The sequence below is a fragment of the Piliocolobus tephrosceles genome, unplaced genomic scaffold (genome assembly GCF_002776525.5).
Source record: "Piliocolobus tephrosceles isolate RC106 unplaced genomic scaffold, ASM277652v3 unscaffolded_30189, whole genome shotgun sequence".
NCBI lineage: Eukaryota > Metazoa > Chordata > Mammalia > Primates > Cercopithecidae > Piliocolobus > Piliocolobus tephrosceles.
Window position 1 is genome coordinate 12,987 of NW_022313409.1, and position 11,588 is coordinate 24,574.

At 50.4% G+C, this 11,588-nt stretch overlaps 1 protein-coding gene across 1 annotated transcript; it reads left to right on the top strand.

Moving 5' to 3' along the window:
• The first annotated feature begins 746 nt into the window (after positions 1–746).
• Positions 747–4,763, top strand: LOC111534215 (keratin, type I cytoskeletal 18). Its single transcript, XM_026451734.1, has 7 exons — positions 747–1,311; positions 2,046–2,128; positions 2,775–2,931; positions 3,506–3,670; positions 3,758–3,883; positions 4,142–4,365; positions 4,579–4,763. Exons 1-7 carry the CDS (start codon positions 895–897, stop codon positions 4,697–4,699), a joined length of 1,293 nt encoding a protein of 430 aa, XP_026307519.1. The 5' UTR covers positions 747–894; the 3' UTR covers positions 4,700–4,763.
• The last annotated feature ends 6,825 nt before the right edge of the window (positions 4,764–11,588 follow it).

Here is an 11,588-nt window from a genome sequence, read left to right on the forward strand (position 1 = left end):
CATTGCTTCTCCTCCTCTTCTCCAGCTCCCAGCCTTTCTTCCCCGGGACTCCTGGGGTTCCAGGATGCCCCCAAGATCCCCTCCGCAGGTGGATAATTTGGGCTGCAAGTTGAGGACAGCTAGAGGGACTCACAGGCCATTCCACCCGCACATCACCAGACCCGCAATTGAGGACAGCTAGAGGGACTCACTGGCCATTCCATCCGCATATCACCAGATCCCCAAATTTTTTTTTTTTTTTTTTTTTTTTTTTGAGCCGGAGTCTCACTCTGTCGCCAGGCTGGAGTGCAGTGGCGCGATCTCGGCTCACTGCAACCTCCGTCTCCCGAGTTCAACAGCCTCTCAAGTAGCTGGAACTACAGGCGTGCACCACCACGTCCGGCTAATTTTTTGTATTTTAGTAGACAGGGGGTTTCACCATGTTGGCTAGGATGGTCTCGATCTGCTGACCTCGTGATCCGCCCGCCTCGGCCTCCCAAAGTGCGAGGATTACAGGCGTGAGCCACTGCGCCGGGCGAAGACTTCCAAATTTCAAACTCGCCAGCACCTCCTCCACCTGGGGGAGAAGGGCATAAAAACGTCATTTCCTGCCCTGAAAGCAGCCTCGAGGTCCAACAACACCTGCTGCCCGTGTCTGTGCCCTGTTGGCCACCCCGTTTCTGGGGAATGAGCGGGGCTTGGCAGGGCTGCGCGTAGGGCGCGGGGGTGGGGCCCGGGGCGGGGCGGCCCGGGGCGGAGGGCGCGGGCTACGCGCCTTCCACCTGTGGCGCCAGCTTCCGAAGCGGCTCCAGGGCGGGGGCGGGGCCTCACTCTGCGATATAACTCGGGTCGCGCGGCCCGCCACCTTCGTCGGCAAAGCGTGAGTCCTGTCGTCTCTCCTTCCTCCCATACAGCATGAGCTTCACCACTCGCTCCACCTTCTCTACCAACTACCGGTCCCTGGGCTCTGTCCAGGCGCCCAGCTACGGCGCCCGGCCGGTCAGCAGCGCGGCCAGTGTCTATGCAGGCGCCGGGGGCTCTGGTTCCCGGATCTCCGTGTCCCGCTCCACCAGCTTCCGGGGCGGCATGGGGTCCGGGGGCCTGGCCTCAGGGATGGCCGGGGGTCTGGCAGGAATGGGAGGCATCCAGAACGAGAAGGAGACCATGCAAAGCCTGAACGACCGCCTGGCCTCTTACCTGGACAGAGTGAGGAGCCTGGAGACCGAGAACCGGAGGCTGGAGAGCAAAATCCGGGAGCACTTGGAGAAGAAGGGACCCCAGGTCAGAGACTGGAGCCATTACTTCAAGATCATCGAGGACCTGAGGGCTCAGGTAAGGGGTGGGAGGGACCTCAACTCCCAGCCTTGTCTGACCCTCCAATTACACACTCCTTTGCCTCTTTCCCTCATTCCGTATCCACCCCAACCCCTACTCCACCAGGAGGGGGTTGGGCATACCTGGATTTCCATCCACTCTCCTAGCCATAGGGTCCCCTAGAGCAGCAGCTAGGCATGGGAGGGCTCTTTCCCAGGAGAGAGGGGGAAGGGGACAGGGTTGAGAGCTTTACAGAAGAAGTGGACAGCATGGAGGGAGGTGAGGAAAGGCCTGTAAAGAGGAGACACTGGCTCTGGCGGAGTGGGGACTATTGGAGGGTTAAGCGGATGTGGCTAAGGCTGAGTCATCTAGGAGTAAACAGAAGGCCTTCCTTTGGGAGGAGCCAATCCAGGGTGTAGGGGGCCCAGAGTGACCAGGTGCACTAGGGAAAAAATGCCAGGAGAGGGCCAGGAAGAGGACTTGTTAGTAGCGGCTCACTTCTGGGCAGGCAGGCCAGCCAGCTAGCCAGCCTGCTGAGGCTTCCCAAGAGGGGCAGAGTGCTGGGATCTGGGAATCCAGGAAAGGAGGGAATGGGGTGGGGCTAGATGAAAGGGATAGGTGTCCAGGGAGAGTCTCTGGCTATTCCTGGGACCAGGAAGTTTTCACTAGGATACATAACACTTTCTACATACTCAGTCCACCCATCCCTGACTTTCTATTCATGGAGCAACCTCTCTCGACAATCCCCCCAGATCTTCGCAAATACTGTGGACAATGCCCGCATCGTTCTGCAGATTGACAATGCCCGTCTTGCTGCTGATGACTTTAGAGTCAAGTAAGTTGGGGGGGGCTAGGGAGCGGGGGGTCCAGGGGTAGAGCTAAGAAGGGTCTGCTCCCCAGGCTGGGTCAGGTAGGGGCTCACAGTGGGATCCTGTTTAGGTGTGGGTGGATGAGAATCGGCGTCCATCAGTGTATTCATTTATTCATTTGTATAACCTTGTTTAAGAATACTGTCCTCATGGCCGGGCACAGTGGCTCACACCTGTAATCCCAGCACTTTGAGAGGCCGAGGCAGGCATATCACCTGAGGTCAGGAGTTTGAGACCAGCCTGACCAACATGGAGAAACCCTGTCTCTACTAAAAATACAAAATTAGCCGGGCGTGGTGGTGCATGCCTGTAACCCCAGCTACTTGGGAGGCTGAGGCAGGAGAATCGCTTGGACCCGGGAGGCGGAGGTTGCAGTGAACCAAGATTGTGCCATTGCACTCGAGCCTGGGCGACAAGAGCAAAACTCCATCTCAAAAAAAAAAAGAATACTGTCCTCCAAGTGCCAAGAATGGTGCTCAGGGGATTACCACCTAATTGCTGACTCAAGTTGCTGGTTCGCAATGGGCATAGAACTGCTCTTAGTAGGTGGCACGAGTTGAGAAGGTTCTGGATCAGAGATAGGGGCCCTTCTGATCACCTCCACTCCTACAGGTATGAGACAGAGCTGGCCATGCGCCAGTCTGTGGAGAATGACATCCATGGGCTCCGCAAGGTCATTGATGACACCAATGTCACTCGACTGCAGCTGGAGACAGAGATCGAGGCTCTCAAGGAGGAGCTGCTCTTCATGAAGAAGAACCACGAAGAGGCAAGCAGGGGCCACTGGCCAGGCCAGGGATTGAGGGGCCATGACAAGTCTGGGTGGGAGAATAGACAGGACAAGCCACCTGCAAGTAGCCTTGCTAAGAAGTTTAGAAATAGCAGCCTGGGCTCTTCTTAATGAGACCATTCTGATGAAGAGCATTCTTAGGGGGTCAAGTACACCCTGGCTCACCTGAATTACAGGTCAAAATGATGTGGGTTAGAGAATGAGATGAGAACAGAAGTAGAAGCAGCTAACACTAGGAGCTGGGGGTGATAGAGGAATGAGAGCAGGTGGAGTTGGCAGTGCTTCCTAAAAGATGGTAGAAGGAGCAGGTTTGTGAAGGGAAGGGTGGATGAAGGGACAGGATGAAGTTAGGAGAGAAACCGTCAGTGAGTGGGTGGCATTTCTACCCACTGGAGTAGAAAGGCCAGAACTGGCATTGCCCTGAGTGCAAGCCAAGGGGTTCCTCCTGTCTCTTCTCCGACTGTAGGCCTCCTAGAAGGAGCAATCACAGACAAAGGGCCTTGTTGAAGCTCTGACCCTGAACCCTCCTCACTTTTGCCCCTGTCACCTTTAGGAAGTAAAAGGCCTACAAGCCCAGATTGCCAGCTCTGGGTTGACCGTGGAGGTAGATGCCCCCAAATCTCAGGACCTCGCCAAGATCATGGCAGACATCCGGGCCCAATATGACGAGCTGGCTCGGAAGAACCGAGAGGAGTTAGACAAGTACTGGTCTCAGCAGGTACGTGAGGGGAAGTGATGGCTGCCAAGGTGTGGGAGGGAGGCAGACAGGGAATGAGGGGCCTGATGGACTGTCCCCACCCTGCAGATTGAGGAGAGCACCACAGTGGTCACCACACAGTCCGCCGAGGTTGGAGCTGCTGAGACGACGCTCACAGAGCTGAGACGTACAGTCCAGTCCTTGGAGATCGACCTGGACTCCATGAGAAATCTGGTGAGTGCCTTCACATCACCCGCTCAGCTCCTTCTTCACGTGGCCTCAGGCTCAACCCTGTCTCAACCCAAATCCTATCCCTCCCATCATGAGTTCCTTTAGCTCAGAGTCAGTTTTCTCTTTGCATTTCCCACCACTTCTATCCCTTACCCCAGTACTTGGCACATAGCACATGCCCAAAAAAGTTTCCAAAAGTGAAGGGATGAGCAGTCCTGGGACTCTGAGCGCACCCTGCCCCTCCTCCTTGTGCCCCTGCAGAAGGCCAGCTTGGAGAACAGCCTGAGGGAGGTGGAGGCCCGCTACGCCCTACAGATGGAGCAGCTCAATGGGATCCTGCTGCACCTGGAGTCAGAGCTGGCACAGACCCGGGCAGAGGGACAGCGACAGGCCCAGGAGTATGAGGCCCTGCTGAACATCAAGGTCAAGCTGGAAGCTGAGATTGCCACCTACCGCCGCCTGCTGGAAGACGGCGAGGAATTCAAGTGAGTGGGGCTCTCCTACCCACACATGCTGGGATCAAGAGATCATTTCTCTCAGAGCAAATGAAGTTTGGCCTTGGGTTTCCCTTTTCTGGAGGAAGAGGCTGAGGGGGATTTGGAGATAAAGGTAGAGGTCAGGAGGCTTTTTCCCTCTACCTTTCTTGTCTCTCTTCTCCACGGGACTGTTTATAACTTGGGCTTGGTCTTCTGTTACAGTCTTGGTGATGCCTTGGACAGCAGCAACTCCATGCAAACCATCCAAAAGACCACCACCCGCCGGATAGTGGATGGCAAAGTGGTGTCTGAGACCAACGACACCAAAGTTCTGAGGCATTAAGCCAGCAGAAGCAGGGTACCCTTTGGGGAGCAGGAGGCCAATAAAAAGTTCAGAGTTCATTGGATGTCACTTTTTCTTCTTTTGGCTGTTTTCATTGTGCACAAATGCCCTAACTCAATAGTCCCATCACTGATCCAGCAGAAACCACCTCTGACCCCTGAGGGTTTCATCTAGATTGGGGTATAGAAGGAAGAGGGCTCTGTATTCTTGGAAACACTTCTCAGAGACGGAGGAGGGAGCAGTAGATGTGATGGGTCACAGGCAGTGGGGATCCCTCCAAGGGGATCTTTGCCTTGAAGCAGTCTGGTGTTCATAAGGTCCCTGAGTGATCATCAGCAGAAGTCTGAACCAAAGGAGGAAATTAGGCCAAAGACAGAAGACAGAGGAGACAGACACATCTGGCCCTACCCTACCCTGCTGCTTTGCATCGTGGCCCACTGCCCAGGGCTTCCCACCCACAGTTTTTTCCTCCAACCCCAGGCCATACTCATTCTCCAAACCTATGGTGCCCTAAACTCTGTTCATTCACTCAATGGAGATAGGATTTTTAGGGTGCTAGAGGTCTGGCTAGAAGTTGAGTAAATGATCATGGAAGTTCCCATCTAGGAAAGAGGTGCCCCTGAGTAAGCACCCATAGGTAAGGATGGGCATTTTAAAGCTAACCAAGGCTGGGCACGGTGGCTTACACCCATAATCCCAGCAGTGCCACCACACCCGGCTAATTTTTGATTTTTTCATAGAGTTGGGATTTCACTATGTTGCCCAGGCTAGTCTGGAACTCCTGGCCTCAAGTGATCCTCCCGCTTGTACCCTTTGGAGTGACTGGATGTCACCTTGTGTCTTCCTTGGCTGCTTTCATATTTGTGTGCAAATGCCCTAACCCAACATGATTACATGTAGATGTTAATTGTAGCAGTTTTGCCAAAACAAAACTACTAAAGATCAAGGCATCCATCACTCAGAGACCGAGGTTAGGTTAATTTTTTGTTTGTTTGTTTGTTTTTTGAGGCAGAGTCTTGCTCTGTCACCCAGGCTGGAGTGCAGTAGCGCTATCTGGGCTCACTAAAACTGCCTCCTGGGTTCAAGGGAATCTCCTGCCTCAGCATCCCTAGTAGCTGGGATTTCAGGGGCCCGCCACCATGCCTGGCTACGTTTTGTATTTTTAGTAGAGACGGGGTGTCACCATGTTAGCCAGGCTGGTCTTGAACTCCTGACCTCGTGATCCACCCGCCTTGGCCTCCCAAAATGCTGGATTACAGGTGTGCGTCACCATGCCCAGCCTAGGTTAATTTTTAAAATGTTGAGTTAAGGCAAAAGGAATTTTTTTAATTTAAAAATTAGCCGGGCATGGTGGCATGCACCTGTAGTCCCACTTACTCAAGAGGCTGAGGTGGAAGGATTGCTTGAGTCCAGAAGGTCAAGGTTGCAGTGAGTTGTGACTGTGCCACTGCATTTCAGCCTAGGTAACAGAGTACCACTCTGTTTCCAAAAACAAAAAAAGCTGGCTAGGTATGGTGGCTCACGCCTGTAATCTCAGCACTTTGGGAGGCCAAGGCAGGCGGATCACGAGGACAGGAGATCGAGATCATCCTGGCTAATACAGTGAAACCCCGTCTACTAAAAATACAAAAAATTTAGCCGGGCATGGTGGCGGGCGCCTATAGTCCCAGCTGCTCCGGAGTCTGAGGCAGGAGAATGGCGTGAACCCGAGAGGCAGAGCTTGCCGTGAGCCGAGATAGCGCCACTGCACTCCAGCCTGGGTGACAGAGCGAGACTCCGTCTCAAAAAAAAAAAAAAAGAAAAAAGCTAACTGAAATGTCACCGTTCTGTGCTTTTAATTGGAATTGTGTCACGTAGCAGTGAAAACAATTGATGTCTAAAACCGGTTATATGCTTTAATTGGGGGGATAACATATCTTTTTTTTTTTTTTTGAGACGGAGTGTCGTTCTGTTGCCCAGGCTGTAGTGCAGTGGCCGGATCTCAGCTCACTGCAAGCTCCGCCTCCCGGGTTCACGCCATTCTCCTGCCTCAGCCTCCCGAGTAGCTGGGACTACAGGCGCCCGCCACCCCGCCTGGCTAATTTTTGTACTTTTAGTAGGGACGGGGTTTCACCGTGTTAACCAGGATGGTCTCAATCTCCTGACCTCGTGGTCCGTCCGCCTTGGCCTCCCAAAGTGCTGGAATAACAGGCGTGAGCCACCGCACCCGGCCAACATATCTTCTTTTGCCAACATATCTTCTTTTACAGAAAAATATATATGTATCGGCTGGGTGTGGTGGCTCATGCCTGTGATCCCAGCACTTTGGGAGGCCGAGGTGGGTGGGTCACTTGAGGTCAGGAGTTTGAGACCAGCCTGACCAACATGGTGAAACCCTGTCTCTACTAAAAATACAAAATTAGCTGGGTGTTGTGGCACATGCCTAAAATCTCAGCTACTTGGGAAACTGAGGCAGGAGAATCGCTTGAACCCAGGAAGTGGAGGTTGCAATGATCCGAGATCGCGCTAATGCACTCCAGCCTGGGCAACAAGAGCAAAACTCTGTCTCAAAAAAATATATATATATTATGTGTATATATATGTATATATATGTGTTTATATATGTGTGTGTATATGTATATATGTGTGTGTATATGTATATATGTGTGTGTACATATGTGTGTATATATATGTGTGTGTGTGTATATATATATGAAATAAAATTTAAAATCTTGTTGGGCACGGTGGCTCACGCCTGTAATCCCAGCACTTTGGGAGGCTGAGGTGGGCGGATCACAATATCAGGAGATTGAGACCATCCTAGGTAACACGGTGAAACCCTGTCTCTACTAGAAATACAAAAAATTAGCCAGGCGGCTGGGCACGGTGACTCACGCCTGTAATCCCGGCACTTTGGGAGGCCGAGGTAGGCAGGTCATGAGGTCAGGAGTTCAAGACCAGCCTGGCCAACATGGAAAAACCCCATCTCTACTAAAAATACAAAATTAACCAGGCCTGGTGGCGCATGATTGTAATCCCATCTACTTGGGAGGCTGAGGCAGGAGAATCGCTTGAACCAGGGAGTTGGAGGTTGTAGTGAGCTGAGATTGTGCCACTGCACTCCAGCCTGGCAACAGAGCAAGACTCTGTCTCAAAAAAAAAAAAAAAAAAAAAACTAGCCAGGCGTGGTGGCACACACCTATAGTCCCAGTTACTTGGGAGGCTGAGGCAGGAAATTTGCTTGAACCCAGCAGGCGGATGTTGTAGTGAGTCAAGATCGCACCACTGCACTCCAGCCTGGATGACAGAGCAAGACTCCATCTCGAATAGAATAGAATAGAATAGAATAGAATAGAATAGAATAGAATAGAATAGAATAGAGTAGCATAGAGTAGCGTAGAGTAGAATAGAATAGAATAGAATAGAATAGAATAGAATAGAATAGAATAGAATAGAATAGAATAGAATCTCCCCTCTCCACTCCCTAGAGGTAACCACTGTTAAATACTTTTAAAACTTAGACGTATACAAGCATATTTCATTTTGTTTTATATATGTAAAATTAACCAGCTCTGCATCTTGATTTCTTTCTTTTTTTTTTTTTTTATTGAGATGGAGTCTCACTCTGTCGCCCAGGCTGGAGTGCAGTGGTATGATCACGGCTCACTGCAACCTCTGCTTCCCGGGTTCAAGCAATTCTCCTGCCTCAGCCTCCTAAGTAGCTGGGATTACAGGCACCCACCACCACGGCTGGCTAATTTTTGTATTTTTAGTAGAGATAGGGTTTCACCATGTTGATCAGGCTGGTCTCGAACTCCTGACCTCGTGATGCACCTGTCATGGCCTTGCAAAGTGCCGGGATTATAGGCGTGAGCCACCATACTTGGCCTTGATTTCTTAAATTCTACTTTCTTCGTTTAACATCACGTCTTGGGGCTGGGCGTGGTGGCTCACGCCTGTAATCCCAGCACTTTGGGAGGCTGAGGCGGGTGGATCACGAGGTCAGGGGATTGAGACCATCCTGGCTGACACGGTGAAACCCTGTCTCTACTAAAAATGCAAAAAATTAGCCGGGCGTGGTGGCAGGTGCCTGTAGTCCCAGCTACTCGGGAGGCTGAGGCAGGAGAATGGCGTGAACTCAGGAGGTGGAGCTTGCAGTGAGCTGAGATCACGCCACTGCACTCCAGCCTGGGCGACAGAGCGAGACTCCGTCTCAAAAAAAAAAAAAAATACGTTATGTCTTGGACACCTTTCTGAATTAGTATGCATAGACCTGCCCCATTCATTTGAGTAGCTGCGTAGTACTCTACTGCATGGAGTACAAATTAATTAACCTAACCTAGGTCTTCAAGTGATGGATGTCTTGATCTTTTTTTTTTTTTTTTTTTTCCTTTTTGAGACAGAAGCTCGCTCTGTCGCCCAGGCTGGAGTACAGTGGCACAATCTTGGCTCACTGCAATCTCCGCCTCCCGGGTTCAAGTGATTCTCCTGCCTCAGCCTCCCGAGTATCTGGGATTACAGGCACCCACCACCATACCCGGCTAATTTTTTGTATCTTTTAGTAGAGATGGGGTTTCACATGTTGGTTAGGCTGGTCTTGAACTCCTGACCTCGTGATCCACCCGCCTCGGCCTCCCAAAGTGCTGGGATTATAGGTGTGAGCCACCACCCCCGGCCATCTTGATCTTTGGTAGTTTTGTTTTTGCAAAAAACAGACACCAGCCAACGTTATAGGATGCGCAGCTAATTGAAGGTAAAACAGGAAGCCTCTTGGGAGCCTGAGCAGTACTTCCAGCTGAGTCAAGCTGCTCAGAGTAATCCAAGACGATGCACCTGATACGATTAGCCCTCCCATTCGACAAAGTCTCACAGTTCCCAGGGCGCTTATGCATTTGATCCTCATTACAATCCTGTGAGGTATGCAAGGCAGTGGGTATTATTGGCTCTGGCTCTGAGAGTTGGACACTGAGGTCCACGGGCATCATGCGACTTGTCTGAGGTCACAGAGCTGGAAGCTTAAAGCTGGAACCACCTACCTTCAGGTTCCCAGTCTGCAGGTCTTTCCTCTGTGTGATATAACTTAACTGCACAGGCTGCACATTAGACTCCCTGGGAAGCTTTACAAACAATACTGAGACCCGGGTTCCAGCACCAGAGATTCTGATTCAGGTGTTTAGAGGGCAGGACTCAGGGCAAATATTTGAAAAGCTCCCTAGGTGACTCCAATAGGCAGGCAAGGTTGGGGACCAGACCCAAGCTGTACCTGGGATTTGCAGCATGACATTCCTTCCTGATTCAGATCATGGTTGTGTCTGATTTATTTATTTATTTATTTATTTATTTATTTATTTATTTATTTGACAGAGTCTCACTCTGTCACCCAGGCTGGAGTGCAGTGGCGCAATTTTTGCTCACTGTAACCTCTGCCTCCTGGGTTCCAGCGATTCTCCTGCCTCAGCCTCCTGAGTAGCTGGGATTACAGGCGCCCGCCACCACGCCTGGCTAATTTTTTTATTTTCAGTGGAGACAGGGTTTCACCATGTTGGTCAGGCTGGTCTCGAACTCCTGACCTCATGATCCGCCCGCCTCGGCCTCCCAAAGTGCTGGGATTACAGGCGTGAGCCACTGTGCCAGGCTGGCTGTGCTTATTTTAAACAGCGCACTGCTGGAAAATCCTGAGGCCTCTGGAACAATCCTACTCATTCCCCAGCATGGGAAGATGACTGAGGGGCAGTCTATTTTGTCCCCCAAGCACCAAAGGAAAAAATTATCAATCCCAAGGTTATAATATGAAGTCATCTGTTCTTTATTATATCAGTCCTATCTATTAGATAGATCCATTCCCTATTTAAGTGCAACCCAGCCCAGATGATAAAATTAATAAATGGTACTGGAAGACACGGAATAGTATATAGTGCCATTTATGGGAAAAAAAACAACTCATATGTATATACCCTTGTACATGCAAAGATCTCTACAAGAAGACATAGGAAATTGGAATTCGTGATTGCCTCTGGGGAGGGAAATTGGTAGGGGGGAAGCAAGGGGGGAAGGGAGACTTACTTTACATTATCTTTTTATACCTTCTGAATTACTTATTACTAATTATAGAGAAAGCAGGGAAGGATTGTTAACTTTTCAATGGTACAGGAATCTACAGACTTCCAGGGAAGGAAATGTTGCTGCTGTCTTTGTTCCATTCTTTTTTCTTTTTCTTTTTCTTTTTTTTCTTTTTCTTTTTTTTTTTTTTTTTGAGACAAGTCTTGCTCTGTCACCCAGGCTAGAGTATGATGACACGATCTCAGCTCACTGCAACCTCTGCCTGCCGATTCTCATGCCTCAGCCTCCCAAGTAGCTGGGATTACAGGTGCATGCTACACCTGGCTGATTATTTGTATTTTTAGTAGAGGTGTCATGCCTGGCTCCACCATATTCTTTCAGTCACTCAATAAATATTTCTTGAGCACCTACTGTGTACTAAGAACTGTTTTAAGTCCAGAGAATATAGTGCTGAATAAAACAGACCAAAAAGCTCCCTGTTCTTGTGGAGTTTACATTCTAGCAGATAGAGACATAATAAATGATAATGTAGCAAGTAAATTACAGAGTACGTTAGAAAGAGTGTTATGGGAAAAGATAGAGCAAGGTATGAGGACTCAGCAGTTGGTGGGGTGGGGGTATATTAGTTGCCTATTACTGCTCTAACAAATTACCATAACCTTAGTGACTTAAAACAATATACGGCCGGGTGTGGTGGCTCACACCTGTAATCCCAGCACTTTGGGAGGCCCAAGATGGGCAGATCATGACGTCAGGAGATTGAGACCATCCTGGCTAACACGGTGAAACCCTGTCTCTACTAAAAAAAGTGCAAAAAACTGGCCGGGCTTGGTGGCAAGTGCCTGTAGTC

Bases quoted from the DNA above. Each gene is read 5' to 3' on its own strand.
- LOC111534215 (XM_026451734.1), top strand. From the start codon at position 895: ATGAGCTTCACCACTCGCTCCACCTTCTCTACCAACTACCGGTCCCTG. The intron at 2,932-3,505 runs GCAAGCAGGGGC...TGTCACCTTTAG, and splicing joins TGAAGAAGAACCACGAAGAG to GAAGTAAAAGGCCTACAAGC. The intron at 4,366-4,578 runs GTGAGTGGGGCT...CTTCTGTTACAG, and splicing joins GAAGACGGCGAGGAATTCAA to TCTTGGTGATGCCTTGGACA.